The following is a 21,680-nucleotide window of genomic DNA, read 5'->3' as shown; positions in this document are numbered from 1 at the left end:
ATATTAATATCTCTTAAATTTAAACGAAGCGTTTGCGAGCAAACTTCAAGAGGAAAATGTTGTTTGTTTTGAATTCCTGAATTCATATTTTATGTTTGGTAGTTTAACCCAATAAAACACACACACACACACACACACACATACACTGTATGTTGCTTTGTATATCGCTCTTTTGCTACACAATAAGACATAACTCTAAAAACAAAATTTTTCAGATAATAAGTTTGAATGTATTGAAGTTTTAAATCGTTAAAATTTTGTAATTAGTATTGATTTTAATGCAATTTTGATGTAATTATTGATTATAACGAAATATAATTATATGTTTTCTAAAAATACTTTTTTCTTTATGTTTTTAAGTTATTAAATTATGTCGTTGCTGTAACAAATAACAATATATTTTTGCTACAAATATGTGTTATACGTATTATATATTTCTAATAAAAATAAATTATAAAAAGTAATAAAAAATAATCAACAAAAAATGTTTGATAAAAATTATCTGTTGCATCATAAAAATTTGATCGCACTTTATTAAAGCAGCACATTACGTTTTGCGCTTTATATTGACCTATCAGTGCATCTTGAACAGCATTTATTTTGTTGCAATCAATAGTGCATTTTTTTATACAACAGTGAGGTACAATAGGATCAATTGTAACGGCATTATTACGTAGCGATACGACAAGTTGTCTACCAGCAAAGTTTCATCCATTGGACGTTCACTAACCCACGGTTTTCGACAGAATCGATTTACCGAATTCTGTCTCACGCAATATCCGCTTGTTGTCACAAGCGAGGTGTATTTTATGGGGGATGGGTTGTGCACTGTTTACAAAAAATATTACTATTCCGAAACGTACGCGAATGTATTCGAAAGCACAAATATCTCTGGTATTTGAAGTTGGTTTTTTTTAATTTTAATTTCAGAATTACACAATTTAAGAAATGTTTAACAAATAATTCATTTTATTATTTTTTCGATAGTTGTTTATCTCTGCAGTATATAATATTTCTTGTCTCTGTTATTTAACATTTATTGCAAAATATATGTTTCTGTGTTACAAAATGATTTTTTCGAAAAATTTTCTATTATTTTCTAATCATAATTAAAATATTTTTATACACAAAATATATTATATTTACACACAAAATATATTTTTTATTAAAAATAAGTCATCTCTTATGAAGAAAATAATATTTCCAAAGCACAATTTTCTTTTTCTTTCCGAGAATGTTATATTCTTAATCACAAAACACATTCTTGTTCTTATCTCGCTCATCTTTTTCTCGACGTGGTAATTCTTTCGACATATCTCTCAGGGACTCATTGTACTATTCCTTTGAGCATTCACTTTTTTCTAATACGATTAAAAGTATCGCGCGGTGGAAGAAACGTGCAGTAAAACGGCGATACATTTTATCCTGAACGAGTTGTACCGGTTTAAGTGTGATTCACGGAGAATGCAACAGTTTGTTGGCTTTTCCCTTTGGTCCTTCCAACCTGAATTTTCGTGCCTGCAATATTTACGTGTACGCGAATGTTCACCGAGAACCTGGAAACGGGTCGGTGGGCAGTGGATGGAGTATAGAAGTGGTGTGAATCTCAGTAGCTCAAGCCGAGAATATGGTGCTCCATTTAACTGGAGTTTACACGACATAGCACAAGTTAGTTCACCGTGCACTTATCACGATACGACTTTTTCTTCGAAGAGTCTTTCTTCCTTCTTGCCTCTTTCTTCCGGAGGAATTGGTCAAGTGACGCGGCATAGATCGTCTTCGCAGTGCAAAAAGAAAAAAAAACAACAATGAGCATCTTTGTTGTAAAGATTGCGTAGTATATTTTATAATTTATATATTTTAATAGACAAATAATTTAATTGTTAGAACTTCGTTCGGGCAGACCAAAACTGGATATCGATCGCTATACGTTAGTAAGATACAGTAATACTGGATACACTGAGGCCCGGTTGCACCAACGTTGCTTTGATTTTAAGCAAGATTTAAAACTCTCTTCGTCTCGTTTTAAAGCGAAAGAGAGAGACAGAGACAGAGTTTTAAGCCTTACTTAAAGTCAAAGTAACGTTGGTGCAATTGAGCCTAAATAAGAAATGAACACACAATGTAGGTCTAAAACATCGACTTCTTGAAAATGTACTTAATGCATAGACTTGCAGTTGAATACTAAATAAAGATAGATGTCGGAATATTGAAAAGGAAAAGTACATATTGGAATTCTTAGTATTGAGTTAGTTTGTATTAATATTAATCAGAAAATATTAATCTTAAGGGAAAAAATATTAAGATTATGAAAAAAAAAGTATATGTTATGATAATTTAATTTTGTTCCTGACATTTTCCCAAAATTAAACGCCTCGAGACATCGTTTAATTAATTTACCACGGGTATGCTGGAATGTATCTGTATGTGCTGTCTACTAATTACGTGACATAAAATTGGTTTTAATTAAATAATGTACTATTAGGCGAGTTTGAGAGCGAAGATAGAACGGAGCTATAGAGAGGTATATACTACTATATATGTATACATATTTTTATATTCTTATACAACTGTAGTCATGTGAATAATAATAAATAATTAATAATAGATTTTTTTCTTTGCCAATTAATTACTAATAGTAAGCGCAACTCGAGATTGTATTGAATATTTTAAAATTTATTAATATAGAATAATAAGAAGAATATTATTTATACATTTACAATTCCGCTTTTCGTATATTTTTAAATTTTATTTTTTATATTATCGTATATAATTTTTTAATTTGATCAGTAAAATCATCTTTTGTTCAAAGAAATTTCTTTTTTTAATTGCAATTATTATCAGTCAAAAAGCATTCTCGAAAGTGAAATGTTTCTCCATTATTCGATAAATATGGCAAAATATGGGAAAGAACGAGCGATCAGTAAATTTTAAGAAATTAGTAAACGAGAATGGGAGATTCCATTTAATAGCAATTTATTGATGACCGTGTACAGTCATAGCTGCAATAATCTGATTGTAAATAATGAAGGTTAATTACTGAATTCCGATATTGGTAACACGCGTAACGCTGGCTAATTCTGAACAGGTGGTTGTAGTACTGTAGAGGTGTGCGCGGTTGTATTGCTCGTCATAATGCGGATGCGTTATGCGTACAACGCGGACGTACAGATGCACGCATGTCGCACGCAGTAGATGGGATTCCATTATATGTGGTTACATCGTGAATCATTGTCCGACTTGAATGGGAATTGATTCGACGATTGATATGTGCCTCGCGTCTTATCTACTCGCTGGATTTTGTGAATTATCAGATATGCATCACTGTCACATGCATGAACTGTCTGCTCATCTGCGATAAGCTTTATCCTATTTAATACGATGGATAGGTTATTTTTGCTTCAATTTCGAGATATGTTCCATTTAACAATTCAATTTTTCACATATATCCGGTGAATGAAGCTACTGTATTACAATAAAATTAATTTTTTTGATTATATTTCAAGTAAAATAACATTCAGAGAAAAAGATAGTAGTAGCAACTGTAAAAGTAACAGTTATACAAGTTTTATATGCACACCACACACAAAATTATTATATATATTATAAACTAATGTACATATATATAGTGGAATAAATTATTTTATATTTACAATAATTATAAAATAGTTTATTCAATTATGTGCGTGCGAGCGTGCGTGCGTGCGTATATACATTGATTTTACATATAAAACTTACACAGTTGTCGCCTTACAGTTAATCAACATTTCGTCTTTTTTCTAAGTAAATAAGTGAGATTTTGTCACTATTTGCGCTAAAAAATGAAAGATTCTTCGTCACTGACGTTTTGTGTTAAACGTATTTCTTTTGAACGTGTTTCTCTCAAAAGGTTTGGATATACGGAAATCTTTGGTGCTCCGTGTGGCTTGCGGTCGACGTTTGGATGTGCACGGCGTCGATATTGAACTTATGCGCCATCAGCTTGGATAGATACTTGGCTGTGACCAGACCAGTCAGTTATCCTCAGGCAAGTACCACTCAGCATGGGAATGATTATCCTAAGGAGATCAGAAGCGCATTACGCGTCAATTTCGTCACTTAGTTCAACGCGTTTGTTCAATGATAATATTCCTTGTTGATTAACGACAATCACAAAATGATATAAGCTGCATAACCATAGCTTAAGGCCGCTGAATCAATAAACATCTAACATAAAGACTTATGCTAATTTACATAAGATGTTTATTAGTTTAGGGAGCCTTGCTATGGTTATTCAGCTTATGTAATTTTGTGTGTGATGGACACCTAACACTGAAACAAAAGACACACTGAAATGAAATGAAATGAAAAAGAAGTTCTGTAGAGTTAACTTCTGTAAGCTAACAATAAAATCTTAGAATAAAGATCAGGGCAGACTTTTGCATAACGCATAATTCATAAAACATAAGAAAATCGAGCAATCAAAGTTTTTATTTCATGGAAAGGAAGGAAATGAAGGACTTAGGTTGATTCATTTTCTTATGCATTATGCGTTTTGCGTTATGCAAGACTGTGTTCCCGCCCTTACTTTTAAATTTTTAGATTTGCTGTTCGAAGTATTTTATTTGCAATACTCAATTTCAGATGCATTGATTTTTCATATTTTAGAAAATTGAACTAATAATAAAATGAGAAGTATAAACTCGTGCGCATCGAAAAATAAAGAGAATGAAGTGAATATAAGTGAAGAAATGTGAATTTCCTCTTCAAAAGGGGGAATGCAATATATCGACTAATCGCATTAAGTTATCTATGCAATTATCGCGTCCCTGATTTTCTCGTTAATTGCTTCTTTTTTCTCCATTTCCATAAATCTAGCTTATGTCGACGAAGAGGGCTAGACTGCTGGTGGCCACCGTTTGGGTTTCAAGCTTCGTTATCTGTTTTCCGCCTCTAGTGGGCTGGAAGGACAAACGGGTGCGTACTAGCCACTAATCCGCCTTCGCGCTATTATTTCCGGACGATTTTCAATCGACGTCTGATCGACCCTGGCCGGATTTAGTCTGCACGCGTTTTTAATCGCTTCTCTGTTCTCGTAGTCGCATACCACGTACAATGACACGTTTCCTCTATATGGCCCGTCCAACACCACTACTATACTTGTGCCGATGAAACCATGTCCATGGATCTGCGAACTGACCAACGACGCCGGCTACGTCGTTTACAGGTAAGTCCCTCAAAGACCCTTGGCTTCTCATTATATACATATTGGATTATGTCGCGTAATATTAATAGCGAGAAATTTACATAGATACTTTTTTCTTTGCTTTATATATCGGGATATATTACCTTTTTATTATCCAGTTAAATACCAGAGTGCCGTAAAAATTGCAAAATATGTCAGGAAAAATTCTTTTAATGTTTTTCCTGCATTAAACAGATGTTATTCAATTTATCGATGTAAAATTAATTTTAACATACGTTGTAGAATCAAAATACAGAATAAAAATCATTTTAAATGATATCTTTTTATTTAGATATATAAAAATATATATATATATATATAAAACAATCTGTATTATATAATAACAAAATTTATATAAACATATATATATATATATACATATATAACAAAATATATGCAATTAAATTTTTCATATAATAGTACATGTATTAATACCTAACACGTATTAAAATCTGAAAATTTACATAATATTGAGATAATTTTGAAGACAACCATTTCGCCAATTAAAGACCTTAATTTTGAAGCAGACAATTTTCACAAGATAGAAACATTCTCTTTTTGTGAATGAATCACTCCTGACATTTTCATCTTTGTTTTAAAAATGGATAAACCACTCAAAAAATCGTAGAATTATATTATAACCACACTACTATTATACAACATTAACTCTAAATTATAAATTTGAAACAATTAAATAAAACTCTATCTACAAAGGCAATAAGCTTAACATATTGTTAGTGCGATAATTTAATTTATTTATCCAAATCAAATTACAAATATATATTCCATACGTTTCAAAATCATTGTGAGAATCGAATCGTATGGAATACATGTAATTTGATTTGGATAAATAAATTAGATTGTCGCATTAACAACATGCTAGGCTCATTGCTCTTGTATAGACTTTTATTTAATTATTTATTTGTTCGAGCTTTAGGAGGCTTTGTTAATTTTTAAATCTAAAATTTGATTTATTATTATAAAACTATCAATAATAATAGTTTTAGATTAAAATATGTAAAATTTTCTAGCTTGAGATTGCTAAGCAAAAATTAATAAATAGAAAGCTAAAAAAACAGAGATAAAACAGTTTTATTTCTGTCACCGTATTATATACGTCAATCAGGATGTTATCTATATACGCATTATACGATACCAATCAAAAAGCTAATATATAAAAACGACTAATATATATAAACTAATATATATAAACGACTGACATGTTTTGAGTGCTTGCCAGTGACACGTGTTTCTCGATTGGATCTTGTCCATTATTAAAACCAATGGCTAAATTAATATTCTCGATAATATATAGTCTCATCTATGTATGTATATCAAACTACACGAGCTGACTACACGTAAAAGTGTCCGATATGTTATCGCGAAGTGGGAAACTACGATTATCAACAGTATGACAGGAAATCACAATCGCAACTGTGTTGCAGTGCTCTAGGCTCCTTCTATATACCAATGCTGGTGATGCTATTTTTTTATTGGCGGATCTACAACGCCGCAGTTTCCACGACGAGAGCTATTAATCAAGGTTTTCGAACAACAAAAGCCTCGAAAATGCTTGGCAGCAGGTAAACTTCCGTGTCAGTTTTTTTTTTCAAAACTTCCGTTTACTTGACTAAATTTATTTTTTATAATTTTACAATTCATTTTTATCACACATTTATTTGTGTTGCTTTTGTGCGATCGATAATAAATATTGTAAATATTGATCATCTTACATCGATTACCTCGTTAATCGAGCATTCATATAATTTTAAAAAGTTTATATTAAGTTTAACATTTTTTGTCTCAAACGATCCATCCAAATAGTTTTTGTGTTATGCAGTTTAGCACAAGATGAATATATTAGAACGCAAACATTATGTAAAAATTAACATTAAAAAAATGTAACACTTAGATACAATTTATATATACAAATTATAAATTAAAAATAAATTATAGAAATATATTTTTCTTCAATAAAATTATATTTATATATGTTACTTTTTCAATAAATTAATACATTCATCTTTTACTTATTTATCTTAGAATTTATGCTTTACTGTATAATCTTTTTATTTGTTCACTTACTTGTAAATCGTATTATTTTAAGAACTATTAAACATTAATTTAACACTATATATGTTAAAAATTTAATATAAAAATTTTTATAAAGACCAGTTTTAACACAAATACAAAACGATTTTTACTGTATATCTTATCAGATGCTAATTATTCTATCAATATATAATTTTTTAATATTATATTTATATAAATCAAATCATCATCTTTTATTATCATTTCCTTTTAATAAAATGGCACTGCAAATAAAATTTCCTACATTTAAATATGTTTTCCACTTTTTGTTCTTTCGAATCGTCGTTTCATTCGCGGGTCTGCGGTTGAGCTTCTTCTCCGCGAAAGAAAGGAAGTTTTTTTTATAGAAGCTTTCAACCAACAGGCATAAATGCCTATGCAAGAACACAACGCATTTTCCTATTCTTATGTAGGTTCGACGAACAAAGACTGACCTTACGAATTCACCGTGGTCGAGGTAGCGTCCATAACGGCAGTAATAACGGCAATTCAAGAAGTCCGGACTCGAGCAGCCGCAGCTCCGTGAAGCGAGAAAAGATCAAGATCTCAGTCTCCTATCCCAGCACCGAGACGCTCAACACGAAGTGCAACACCCTCGAAAGGACACCGTCGAGATGTTCGCAAATCTCGGTCCATTATAGCAACGGACAGACGCAGACGCAGCTTTGTCCAGCCTCGCGAAACACGCATCTTAAGGTGAATCATTAGATCTTAATGAGTTCCATTTACATGACCTACCTGAGGATGTAATTAACTGCTTCAGATGCACGAATCCCTTTTTAATTTTCCGACCTTGTTCTTTTTTAAGAAATGATGTGTTTTACTCCTTCAAGATTACATTCTTAACGTATAATTATATTATTTTTATATCATAGAAACTATTTCGAACTATGTTAGAGATTTATATATTTTTTATTACTATATAATTATAATATAATAACACAAGTTTGATCGAAAGATAGAATCTACGGCTCTCCGTTGGAAGTGATGTTGGATGTGCGTAAATTTCACGTTCCAGCACCATATTCCTAGTGACATGTTGTCGCTGCAATTTTAAGTGCATATGCTTTTTATTGATGATTAATCGATAGCATTTTGCAAAATGAAACGAATCAAGGATCACTTTTTCGTTCAATAAAACCGAAGCACTCGTTCGATCGAACGTGGCTATTGAGCCGTATAAATTCACTCTTTTTCCTCTTTTCCCTCGCTGTTTTGTTTCACGAGGATCTCTAAGCTTTTATTTGCCGTTTAAATCGTCGATCGTGATTATTCTCCCGCATGTGAGTCGGTATCGTGCGGATTTACAGACGGATAAAACGAAACAGGATATGGACACGTACCTGTTTTGTTGATGGCTTTCATGTCATCCGTAATCGTTGGTATCGATAAATATATATATATATGTATGTGTGTCTGTCTGTGTGTGTGTGTGTGTGTGTGTGTGTGTGTGTGTGTGTGTGTATACCTATATGAATATATATTATATATATTCTAGGAAGAAATAGAGATATATTCATTTTTATTTTGACAGACGTGGATAACTTATCAGAGATATCATGCTATTTTTATAAATAAGTATGAACTAAATTCCCCTTTAGAATTCTAATATATTGTCGAGAATAAAGATCTGTAAACAATAGGGATAAAATAATGACATATCTCTATGCTTGCATCTAATTGTAAGTATGAATAATTAAATTTCAATTTCTGGCAGAGAACACGGAAAAAATGGTTTTGTTAAAAGATTTATAAATTTAGCTAGATACAAATCTGAAAATAATTTCATTAGATCATCAAAATAATTATGTAGGACGCACAAGCCGATTGCTACACTGTTAAATTCATAATCTCAAATTATATCCAATTTGAGTTGTTGTTAATTATTTCTCTAGGTTGCCACTCCTACTCAATATGTCGTTAATTTAATCGAAATTGTGGAGTTAAATAATTTAACTCAAGGAATTGTAGATATTAAATTCAACTCAGATTTAGTTTATTGTTTACTATAAATGCACATATGTTAATAGGGACGTTGTTTATTTTGAAACTAACCGAAAAAATGGATTGATTTACATGTTGACATAAATTAAATAAAAGTTAATAAAATAATAAAATATTATTTAATTTTTGGCATTATTATTGTTGCTTTGATATTTAACAATGCAAGAGATCAAAACTTTTTAGAATATTATCTATTATATACATCTTACGCATTTATTTTGATAGTCGAATAACAAATTATTTCCAGATCTATATATATATTTGGTTAAATTTTTAAATGCTTCAGCAAAGTCACTGTTTCTGTGTATAAATCACATTGCACAGTAGTTATCTGTTTCATGTTTCGTCCGTAAAAAAATGCGGGATATCAAATTTTCAGCTCAATATGATCGCGTATTGCTATAGCGAGCTTTTGACAACAGTCTGGATGGTTGCTCGCGTTCGTCATGAAAGTTTTACGGCGTCTGTAAATCTCGCGCGAAAGTGAATCTGTATTTTATAGGCGCACGTGATGTTTACGTGAGTGTGTGCGTGTGTCGGAGTCGTAAAGGCCGACTTGTTAAATCCCCTTTCAGGTCGGTGGTGTCAATAGGGTCGGCAGCAGCAAAAGAACAAGCAGGCGAAGCAGCTGCGAGAGTCACGTGACCGGCGACGAGTTGTCGCTGCGCGAGATGACGCCGAGCAACGAGGAGAAGCCGCGAGTGATGAAGCTGGGCAAGAGAAACATAAAAGCCCAAGTGCGTTTCTCATGTCGGCTCGTTTTTATCGCTTTCACACTTTGGCTATCGGACCTATTTTTCAAATGTTCCATAAAAACGAACAAGCAACATCCGATAGTTTCGTAAAACTTCATATGACGGAAATTCATTTTTATCTCAGTCGACGTAGTGATAAGTCGATTACTGTCAGAATTAATTTATACTGCGTAGACTTAATGATCAAAATATGAATGCATATTATAAAAGAGATAACATACTGTTTGTTGAAAGCAGAGTGCAAAGTTAACATCTTCCTCACTGTTAAATATTAAAAGATCAAATTTAAACTAATTTCTTAAGTTAAAAAGCATTTTGTTATTTTGAACTTCCAAAGTGTATAAAATGTATATGATTTTAATACAAAATATACGGTTAAAGAAACAATCTAATAATAGAAATATCTAATAATTCATTTCTATGGTTGAATCGCTTTCAAAAGCAGTGGCATTCGTATTAAGGCATGCATCAGTAAATAATAAACTAAATTTGAATCAAATTTACATTTCTTAAATTAAGTTGTTTAAATTATATTTTAGTTAAATTAGTTTTAATTAAATTAAGAACATACTAAGTGGGAGTACTGGCGGCTTATAATAATTATTAAAAATGATTCAATTGTTATAATTTGACTGAATTATAATTTGTCCACTTTGTTAAAAGTAAACATTAATTTCAAATTAATTTTATTATGATATTTTATTATAATACGCATTCATGTTTTAACGGAGTAAAGGATATTTAAAATATGTCGGATGCCTCGATATTTGAGACAAAATTATACGCAGGTGAAGAGATTTCGCATGGAAACGAAGGCGGCGAAGACCTTGGGTATCATCGTCGGCGGCTTCATCTTGTGCTGGCTGCCTTTCTTCACCATGTATCTGGTGCGCGCGTTCTGTCCGAATCACATCCATCCAACCGTCTTCAGCGTACTGTTTTGGCTAGGATACTGCAATTCCGCGATAAATCCGTGTATCTATGCCCTCTTCAGCAGGGACTTCCGCTTCGCTTTCAAGAGAATCATCTGCTGCAAGTGCTCCTGCATACAACGCGCCAACACCTTGCGACGTGGCAGTGACGGCAGTCAATTGGCAATGAGGTCAGTGTTACAATTTGTATTACAAAATGAATGCATTCTGCTATTTAATTTTGCAAGCACGTATAAAGGAGACATTTAAATTGGAATTGCGATTTGTATAACAAAATGCGTGAAGCGGCATTGCATTCTACGGTCTATTTTTTACGCGAATTTTGCCTCGTAAAAGAGCAGAAGTTTAAAAGAACTAATCATTTCGTCTATGTTTTAAATTTAAGATTTAAATTTAGAAAATTTATTATGTCAATATTATGGCGTATCCATCCGATTATCATCCATATCTGTTGAATTTAAATGTAAAGGAAGTTTTAGAAATACGGTCTACATAAAAATTCTTAAATTTCATCACGTTTTATGTACCGTAAACGGTGATATATATCATCAAGTTCTATATGGCGACCAAATATTTTCATGAAAGTATTTTCCCTGGATTATATAATGCGCGATAAATTCGGTGGCTCGGTTCTAAAATAACTAATTTTGGTTAAATCGAGTTGAAGACTATGCTTTCTGCTTTGAATACATTTTTTTAAACTTTAAACTCTAATTAGCTCGAGAGAGGATATTGCTGTTTTGTAAGAAATCCACAGAATGATATTCGCACCACCGGCATGTCTCACGGGAACGATTCTGCGTGTGTTCTCGTAGGAACGAACGAAGTCCGAGTTACTCGATTCGCACGACTCAGCACGGGACCTCCATCGACGACTCGGATCCGGATCCGTCATTGGAGGCGAGCCATTCGCAGAGTGAGTCCAGATGATTGTAGCGACACGTCCGAGCTGGTACGCAGCGCGTCACCTTCAATCCCCGATCCTCGAAAGCGAGGATATTCTCATTCTGATGATGGCAGTGCTCCGAGAGCCGCGCTCGACACTTCCTCGCGGCCCTCTCTTACTATCGTAACGATGAAGTCGCGGCCACTTTGACGCTTAGTGTGCCAACGTAAATCAGTTTCTCTATTCTACCAGACTAATGTTGCGTCAGCAGTTCTCGTAAATTAGAACACTCGGGTGAAGCTGGAAACTTCCAGACTCTATCCCCGTCTCACCGCGAATGTACGAAATCGGTAGGTGAGTAACAGTCAGATAACAAGCGACAAGTAGACGGGAGAGTAACATGCCACTTGCTTAACTTGTCTTGTTACTCCATCGTCGAAAAGAAAAAAAAACCGATGCTTAGCTTGTCTACGTATAATCTCGCTACAATGGCGGCTTTACGCCAGGTCAACGGGGCTGTAATACTCGGGTAGTTTCTTGAGTGAGGCGAGCAAATAATTTACTGCTTGATCTGCTCCCTTGCTAAATCGCGTGATCTCGTAAGAATTTACACAAAGTCAGCAGAGAGGTAAGTCAAGCAGAGGATTGCGCTTTCCTCGCTATTTTTTTTTTGTCATCTACCGTTGGAGGGAAAGGAAAAACAAAGAAAAAGGAAAGCAAGCTAGATGCTGTGCGATTTGCCTTTGCACTGTAATTGCGGCGAGGTCGACGAAAACGAAGTACCAGGTGGAGCTTTGCGATACGCGTCTACGCGGAATTGGATTTCAGCACGATAGACCTAGAACGCGGCACTTCATCTGTAAGAAACGAAAGAAAAAGAAGAAAAGGAAAAATCGACTTCCCTACGCGGATCTTGTAGGAACGTGCTTCCTCGCGATAATCTACGCTTCGATTTGTACTTTTGGGCTACGCGAGAAGCTTCGCATGCGGTTTACCCTTCATAAACGACCGTCTTCTTGCGTCCGGTAGACGCAATAAATTATCCGACGTAATTATGATGAATTCGGTCATTCACTGGTTAGTGCACATTTAAAAAAAGGCTGCTTTATATAAAGTATCTAAATGCATTGGTATTTAATACAATCAACTTTGATAATGAGATAATACGTGTATATTCTGTTAAATAACGTAATATCATTATTGGATATTTAATTGTTCAAAATCATGTACAGCAGCTTTTAGTGTGCATTAATCTAATGTAATGTAAATGATCGAATTTGCTATTAGTATATACGTTACATGTGCCCCGCGCAGATCACCGGAGGATGATCGGTCGTTTACTATACCTGGAGATGATAACCTCCAATAATTTCGAATAATATGTATGCAATCGGTGTGCCTTCTTTCGTCATCCCCGTAGTAGAGTGCACTACCGTTTTCGCGACGAGAGAAAATTATCCGCTCTCTGTTCTTCCAGACGCACAGAGTCGTTTTGCAATGTTATTTATTTGTTTCGATATATGCGCGATTATTCGCGCAAGTGAATTATACGTCGTGTAGCTTCTAGTCCCTCAATTCGAAACCTATCCCGGTTTCGTGCGGACGATCGGATCGGCCGATCGACTCCTATAATTCATCTTGATCGTCCGCAACGTTTGCGTGAGAAGAATATATCATTTTGATGAAGTATTTAAAAGTTTAATTAGATACAGATAATCAAAATAATTTTGTTAAACCATCAAAATAATTACGTATACCATTGGAAAATTTATGTCAACATATTTCACACATTCCAAACGGTCGACTTAATTTTATCTATTCATTTAACACAAGATGAATATATTCTTAAATAATATTGTAACACAAATATTGTAACATAAATATTATTTAAGAATATAAATACAAAAAAAATAATACAGTTTGTAAATAAATCATAGAAACATATAATATTTTTTTCAGTAAAATTAATATTTGTGATATATTAAACTAACACATATTTATTCATCTTAGAATTTATGTTTTAAAACTAAATTGTGTTATATTTTGACACTAAGAAATATTGAATATCAATTTAACGCAAACTATTTAAACATAATTTAACAACATAATCATTTAAATAACATAATTGTGTTAAATTAATACTCGAACATGGTAAAAAAAATTCAACGCAAAAGTTTAACAAGGAGTGATTGATTGGACTGTTTCCAACACGAGATATTTTTACTGTGTAGAAATCTCAAGCAATACTGCAAAAAATTTAACATTTTAGCCAGTTTGAGCGTTTTATATAATATAATTATTTTGATGAGTCAACAAAATTATTTTTAGAATTGTATCTAAATCTAAATTTTTATATATTTTAACAAAACTGTCCTTTCCATATGTCTGTGTGTGTGTGTGTGTTTGTATGTGTGATTGCGCCACGCATTCATCCTATGTCGCTATCGAAGATTTGCACATTGAGAAATTGAGAATCATCACGAAATAATTCTCAAGCCGGGAAAGAAAGTAGAAGTTGGACAATCGGCACGCGTCCGATCGGGAACAAGCGTCTGACAGACACAACGACAAACATAACGCAGACCTTCTGCGTACATATCGATATCTATGTGTGCGCAACAACACGCTAAGTATGTCGTTATATCTTCTATATGAACCGATATTCACGTGCACGTTCGCATAAATCGACGTTTCTCCTTCCCTCTCCCCTTCCCCTCCATTCTCTCCATCTTTCTTCTTTTATTCATTCCAGCGATTCTCCGAAATGCATCTGAAATAAGATCGCAACTCTTTGCTGCCATTGATCTATATGTTTCTTTTTATCCCGCGTGTATCAATTGTACGGCAAACATTTGCACCACGTCGTCATCGCCGCGCATGCAAAATGCACATGTATTACTTTGTACAATGGAGCAATGTCGCGATATTGTGCTGGCCGACGCCACGTCTTAAGAAAAATTCGACGTCTCGTCCTCACGGAACCTTCCGGATTTATTCTCCCTTCTGATCGCTGTCATAGCTTTGCGCAACTGTAATTCAACAGAGACGGCGAGACGACCGATCAGTTTAAAGAAAAAAATTGCGTGATTCATGTATTATGTGATATCGTATAAATAAGTAAAAAAGTATCACGGATGGAAATAAATATGAGTATAAACAAATCCGTGGTCTTCCACAATTTGTATTACATACGCTCGGAAATTCAAGCGGCACAGCACGACTCGTTTTACGGTATGTATTAAATCAATACTACTAAAAATTAAAAAAAAAGAAAGAATACCAGAATTCTCTGTTTTATAACATCGTATAATTTTTTTAGATATATCCAATTATCTAAAAAATAATTGTTTATATATATCGCTAAAGTTTACCCTCAATTAAGAGTATTTTCTGTAATTACGTATGATTATCGGGAACACAATCTATCCCTCCCCTCCCTCCTCCCTCTCTCCGTGAATATTCCTTTCTAGATTTTAAAATTACGTCTGGAAGTAATTGAGTTATTATAATTACTCACTACTGCAGGTGACTTATAAAATATTCATGATATACAAACGAGTTACAAACCATACTTCTACAATTGAGCATTTCGATTCAGTGATTATTTTATTAAGTTTTGTTATGTTTCCCTCGCTGCTCTGGGTCTTCCGTCGGGATCCTAATTTGCGTCCCGTACAACTCGATCTGAATCTCCTCGAAGCTTCTGCCCTTCGTTTCTGGCACCATCACAGAGACAAATATGGTTCCGATTAAACTTATCATGCCGAATGCAGCGAATGACGAGGAGATTCCCATGAGATTCACCATGTCCTGAAAGCACTTTGTCACGAGAAAGGCCAACGTCCAGTTACACATCACGGCAATGTTTGCCACGCTCTTCACGTTGTTTGTGAACAACTCACCGACCATCAACCATGGTACGGGAGCAAAGCCGATACTGAAAATTACGATGAATACTGCGAACGAGAGCAGAGGGATCCAGGAGAAGCTCGAAAGATCGTGAGAGCTCTGAAACAACCGAGAGAAGAGCAAATCAATCTAATTAAGAAATTTCAATGTAGAAATATGAAATTAAATACAAACCGATATACAATTAAAAATTACTATTGATGATCATTAATATTTTTAATCAAATATTTAGAGAATTACAAATTTGTAATTAAAATTTTTATTGATATTAATTAATATCTTGTTACCTGGAAACGAAAATATCCTGACATTGTGAACATACAAACTGCCATCACTGACGCACTGATGAATAATAATAGCTTTCTGCCGACGCGCTCAATCAAAACGGTTGAAAAATAGGTACCAATCACTTGTACGACGCCTATTATTACTGATGACGTAGATGAGTTCAGAATTGAGCCTGCATCGTCGAAAATCTTTTTTGCGTAGAATATCAGAATATTAACACCGGAGAGTTGTTGGAAAAACATTAGACCTAATCATTAAACATTGAATTAAAGCTAACATAATATATGTTTCTGTAATATACTTAAACAAAATTAGATAAAGTTGATATAAAATTAATAGAATAATTATTTATTGCAATAAAAACATTCAGTAATCGATTTAATTCGCAACTAATTACTAATTAAACTAAATCTTTTACCGAGTATAATGTAGGTCGCTTTTTGATAATTTTTCAAATCCGAAATATTGGGTTTGATTTCTCGCATTTCTGAGGCCTGAAACTCGAGCCTGGTCAATTCCGCTTCAGTGCTATAACGAATTCCCCTCAAGTGTTTTAGCACAATATTTGCCTCGTTCTTCTGACCCTGCATAACCAGCCATGCTGGTGATTCCGGTACGAATGGGAAGAAAATCAAAAGCAAAGCGGGCGCCACGGAACAAAGTATCGCGATGACATGCAAGCTATCGGTAAAAGCTGCAAACGTCACCGCTTATCATTTCAGGAAAGTTATACAGTTGTGTGTAACAACTAGAATTCTCGCGACTTCAAGTTCATCTATCATTACAAATACCTTCAAACTATGTACAGTAAAGTCAAGTTTTTTATAATGACATCTTCCTTTAATACTCTGTGTCATTATCTGATATTACATGTTTAAATGAAGAGCTATGTTTGCATATTGCAGTAAACTAAAACTGAAAAAAGCGAATATTCAACTAAATAATTTTTTATAAAGCTTTTTTATTATTAATGTTAATAGTTTTACATCAGTTTTGCCAATCAATATATATCATTGATATAATAAAATATATACATTCGAGAAAACAATATACATTTTAATCAATGTGCCTCTGACTTTAATTGTAGATTTTAGATGCTTTCCAGCAACGAAACGCAATAATGTCAACTTATAACTGAAACGTTGCTTAGCTTTTTTATTTCATTGCCAGAGTGAAATAAAAACAAAGATTTTGTATACCTACGTCCGAATATATTTGAATGTAATCTTAAAACCTCTTATCAGAGTATCATTTCTAGAAAAATAAATGGTAATAAAATGTAAAAATTTCGTATTCGTAAAGTAACATAAAAGAACGACACAGCATTTTAGCTACGTACGTTTGTGTCAGTTGAAAAGCACGGAATTGTATACTGTGTTACATAATGTTGTTGGAAAGGATTGTGGAGTATCAAAAACATGGCACATATCATAAAATTATCCAATGTTATATTTAGAAAAGTGCTTCCTTACCAGTAGAATATGCGAAGAGAATTCCGGCAGTAATCTGCAATTGAAAAATGATGCTAGAGAAGCCTCTAATGCTCTGCTCGGCAATCTCAGAAACGAACATGGGAACAACGACAGATGCTGCACCGCATGCTGCCCCCGCAACAAACCGAGCCAGGAAAATCCTTTTGACCCAGGAAAAATTCGATTACGTAATGTAAATAGAAAATCAATGAAACCGTACGATGAAGTCGCTATCGCTGACTGGGAATGCAGTCAGTGTAATTAATGGAAACGTTCATGACGGACGGCAGACTTCGACGAAAGATTTCGTTTATTAATTATTTAGACTTTTAATTTCTCTGCCACTCTTATAGAAATCTAATATCGGCCAATTTATTACTGAAAGACAGTAATTAATTACTTATTTGAAGTACTAAAAGTATTGAACAACAATTAATATATAAATATTTAATATTTAAGATGAGTCTTTTAATATTAAGTTGATCAGTATTAAGGAGAGTAATTGAATAATTTTTCAGCTTAAAAAAATGGAGTCATCTGACCTTTCTTATTTTTTAACGCGAGAATACAAAATGCCAATTGCTATCTTCTAAAAAATAAATAATTAAAATTTCAGCAGTAATATTATAATTTGTTATTAAAAAATTTTCTTTATAATAAAAATAAATATTCATGTAAAAAATATTGAAGACAAATCGTTTATAATAATTATTTAAATTTAATTTAGAAATTAATAATTTTGATAGAAAAGACGTTACCATGTTTTCATTGTAAAAATATGGCAACGTTATATTTAAAGAGAATTGAATAATTCATGAATATTTCATTCTCTTACACGAAAGTAATATGGTGAAATTTAATTTTTTTAATTCCAAAATGTTCTTAAACTGTTCTTAAACTCTTCTTTTATATCTATGTAATTCTTCAAAATTCTTATATTTTGTTTACAATTAAATTACTTAAAACTCTCCTTCTCATAGGAATTTGAGCTACTTTAGAAAATTATTTAAAGAAAATTGCACGGTCCAAAAATTAAAAAAAATACAAAAAGTGCCTACATATTAACTATTTATTCTCAACATGTATTTGATTAAATCCTTAAATTATATGAAAAAATTAGAACATCTCTTGGCTAGTAATATTAGATTTCTGTAAGGGTAATTGAATCATTGTGTAATGATTCGTTGAGGAATTGGATATATAATTATTTTTTATTTTGATGTAATATTTGATATTTTCTGTTTACATGCCAGCGAAAAAAATACGCGCGTTAATATTTTACACGAGGCGTTCTTTAAATCTTTTCCAATATAATATGTATAATTCAAATATAATTCCAAATATGGGATTAGAATTTTATTATTATTACTACGGGAATGAAATACCGAATGAAATGCTGAAGTCAAACCGTGTAATCTACAATGAATCCAAATAGAACACAAGTTATTGTAACATCAAAATAAATCCAAAATGATTACTAAAAATTTTAATCATTTATGATTCATTTTATGATGTCATTTTGACTTATTACTCTATTTGGGAACCTTCTTACCATGTCTTACCATATCTTACTCTGCGCAAATCCGATAATATACCAACAAAGAAATAAAGGCACGGTCGTCATCCAAATCGTCTTCTTCCTACCAATCCTATCCGCAAACATTCCCGTTGGAATAGCGGTTGGAATTGCACCGAGAGGGACCAAAGAAGAAATCCAGGAACCTTCCTGATCGCTGACAGACAGCGTATCGTTCGTGTTATAAAGTGGCAAGGCGGACGACGTCCATGACAAATGTGTGCCAATCGAGAACGCGGCGAGTGTCGCTAAGCGGTAACAGAAAGTAAATGTCAGACACATTCCATCTTGTAAAATTCCTCTTGAGGAATATTCTATTTGATCTGTGTCGTGAAATATTTTATCTTTGATAACGTTCTGTTCTGAGAATTCTTTCTCTTAACGCTACTCTTGATATCTTCCGCTCAGAGATATCCCATAGGTACACAGCGATGAGAACGCGAAGTTAAATTACAGTCAAGAGATGTCTATCGAGAGAGTTTTAACTAGAGAGACAAACTTTCGATTAAATTAAGAGACGCGAAAATTAATGCAGCAATCGCGTGTAATAGCTTTGAGCTTTTTTTCCAAAGTCGCTACAAAGCTCCCAGAGGCTACATAAATGAAGGCAGATTTACCATTAAAATCTATCTGTCCTCTAAGCTCTCACACGCTGGATTCCGTTTTTCAACTATCTCGCTTCCATTAAATATTCATGTGTAAATGCAGTCGCATCTCAATATCATGCGAGTTCGCGAGAGGATTAAAACGCCCATCCACAAAACTCACCCACAAGCACGCCCACATATTGCGCGCATTTCGAAGTCGGTCGCTCGCACGACGATCTCTCGTCACTCTGTGCAATTAAAACCATTGTGCGTGCACGAGAATCGAGCGATCACTTTAGCCACTTAAAACACTGCGCAAAATCAAACGGTGCTCGTCATCGATACTCCGCACGTGTGCGTGCCAATGCGATGGTTCAACGACATTAAAAAGAAAACGTCATCCATCGAATACCGCGAACCGACTAATTCTAATTCACGTTCTTCTGCGGTGAGACTTTCTTATCAGCACCCATACCGATATCGGCGATTCGGTTGTAACCCCAGCGCTTACGTCATGGCCAGAGTCGAGTCTTATATCAAGTCAGAAGTAATCTACATACTACTATCTATAGTATTATATCTTCGCTTCGATATTTTGAATTTTTCAGCACTCAAGCAGCATAATTGTGTGCGAATAAGTTCATCTGTCGCTATTTACGCTGCGTTTGTGTTACTTTGGTGACAACGTTTGAAAACGTCGCTTTTCAACGCGTTCGCTTCCGTTTTCATAACGCGCTCAGTTGAACCTAAATGCGTAAGAGGTGTTGTTTCTCAAATTCATATATTATTTAATCCTTTCGCAAGAATAGAAATACTGACACTTGATATTTCGATAATTCATCTCAGATCATAACTGAATCGTATAATAATATTAATAATAATAATAATAATAATAATAATAATAATAATAATATAATTATTATAACAATAATTTAACTTATTATATGTAAAGATATCTTGAACGTCATTTTTACATGTTCAAAAAATTCATTAAGAGATATTTGAACTTCGAAGATACAACGAGACGTTAAAGAGAAAACGTGAAAATGCCTACGTAATTTAGTGAAAATTTATTAAATTTATTGAAAATTGCGTATAATAAAAATTTAACTTTTTAAATAAAATTTAATTTCTTTTTTAATTCTCTTATAAGAAAATAATTACATTTTTAATAAAGATATAGGTAATTATTTAGTTTAGCTATCGTATCTCAAAAATCAATGAAATTAGGACAGGCTTAACGACATGTTTTTGCATGAAACGAAAGAATCTAGCAGAAAAATCGTCGCTCTGTCCTGCGAACTGAGATATTAAGCGTTAAAATTGACAACTATTGAGATTAGGAAATCTGTCACAAGAACAAAATAAGATCTATAATTGTTCTATATGGGTTTCGACTTTCTACGCGAAACGACTCTCACTCCTTTTACCCCCCCCCCCCCTCCGCCACCTTCCTGCAAAGGAAGACGCATAACTTCTATTGTAGTTGTTGAAGTTAGAAAATCTGTCACGTAGTAGTGGGGTGTATAGAATAGTGGTTATTAGTTCGGGGCGATTATGCCGTGGAAGGTTGTAAATCTATGTCGTTTTGCATTTAAAAAATTTAGCCCTAATCCATTTTTTAGTGCGAGGTGGCCCTCATTTCGCGTGGAAGATTGTAAATCCATGTCGTTCCGCATTAAAAAACCCAACCCTAACTCAACCCATTTTTTGGTGCGAGGTGGCCCACATTTCGCATGGAAGGTTGTAAACCTATGTAGAACTTTGCTTCTTGAATGTACAACTTTCCACGCGAAAGTAAAAAATGAGTTGAGTTAGAGTTAGAGTTAGGTTTTTTTAACGCGAAACGGCATGAATTTACAACCTTCCACGCGAAATGAGAGCCACCTAAAAAAAATTGAGTGAAAAACGACTTTGCATCGCAGTATTTCGCGACAGTGACAGATTTCCTATCCT

At 33.5% G+C, this 21,680-nt stretch overlaps 2 protein-coding genes across 20 annotated transcripts in view; one reads left to right on the top strand and one right to left on the bottom strand.

Moving 5' to 3' along the window:
* Oamb (Octopamine receptor in mushroom bodies) overlaps positions 1-15,177 on the top strand; it is a 144,331-nt gene extending 129,154 nt beyond the window's left edge. For 13 of the 14 annotated variants that reach the window (XM_087414960.1, XM_087414946.1, XM_087414935.1 and 10 more), the window contains 8 exons: positions 3,890-4,027; positions 4,858-4,956; positions 5,079-5,206; positions 6,670-6,807; positions 7,729-8,011; positions 9,895-10,056; positions 10,863-11,176; positions 11,822-15,177. In XM_087414960.1, coding sequence (XP_087271086.1) covers positions 3,890-4,027; positions 4,858-4,956; positions 5,079-5,206; positions 6,670-6,807; positions 7,729-8,011; positions 9,895-10,056; positions 10,863-11,176; positions 11,822-11,936 — 1,377 coding nt within the window. In that variant the 3' untranslated portion in view covers positions 11,937-15,177. The remainder of the gene's footprint in view (positions 1-3,889; positions 4,028-4,857; positions 4,957-5,078; positions 5,207-6,669; positions 6,808-7,728; positions 8,012-9,894; positions 10,057-10,862; positions 11,177-11,821) is intronic. The other variant, XM_087414977.1, reaches the window with a different exon arrangement.
* On the bottom strand, positions 15,167-20,203 carry LOC105152622 (facilitated trehalose transporter Tret1). Of its 6 annotated transcripts, none has more exons than XR_015547908.1 (8): positions 19,906-20,203; positions 19,124-19,385; positions 17,562-17,722; positions 16,508-16,783; positions 16,089-16,336; positions 15,795-15,900; positions 15,465-15,702; positions 15,167-15,377 (listed from the first exon to the last, which is right to left on the bottom strand). XR_015547908.1 is itself a non-coding variant. In XM_011067018.2 (7 exons), exons 1-7 carry the CDS (start codon positions 19,988-19,990, stop codon positions 15,551-15,553), a joined length of 1,290 nt encoding a protein of 429 aa, XP_011065320.1. In that variant the 5' UTR covers positions 19,991-20,203; the 3' UTR covers positions 15,167-15,550. The 6 variants fall into 6 exon arrangements, 4 of the variants coding, with proteins under 4 accessions (XP_011065320.1, XP_087271120.1, XP_011065319.1 ...); XR_015547905.1 differs by having other exon boundaries at positions 15,460-15,702; positions 19,906-20,202; XM_011067018.2 differs by having other exon boundaries at positions 15,167-15,702.
* Between the last annotated feature and the right edge of the window lie 1,477 nt (positions 20,204-21,680).

The sequence above is a fragment of the Acromyrmex echinatior genome, chromosome 1, assembly GCF_024713525.1.
Source record: "Acromyrmex echinatior isolate Ae372 chromosome 1, ASM2471352v2, whole genome shotgun sequence".
Lineage (NCBI taxonomy): Eukaryota > Metazoa > Arthropoda > Insecta > Hymenoptera > Formicidae > Acromyrmex > Acromyrmex echinatior.
The sequence above is the reverse complement of the archived record's forward strand: the minus strand, read 5'-3'. Positions and strand labels throughout refer to the sequence as shown.

What these genes read in the sequence shown, in the direction of transcription:
- LOC105152622 (XM_087414994.1), bottom strand. Translation starts at nt 19,990, where the DNA reads ATGGTTTTAATTGCACAGAGTGACGAGAGATCGTCGTGCGAGCGACCG. An exon ending in ATATGTGGGCGTGCTTGTGG is followed by an intron (nt 19,386 to 19,905) that starts GTGAGTTTTGTG and finishes GTTACCGCTTAG; the next exon opens with CGACACTCGCCGCGTTCTCG. An exon ending in TCTCTTCGCATATTCTACTG is followed by an intron (nt 16,784 to 17,561) that starts GTAAGGAAGCAC and finishes TGACGTTTGCAG; the next exon opens with CTTTTACCGATAGCTTGCAT.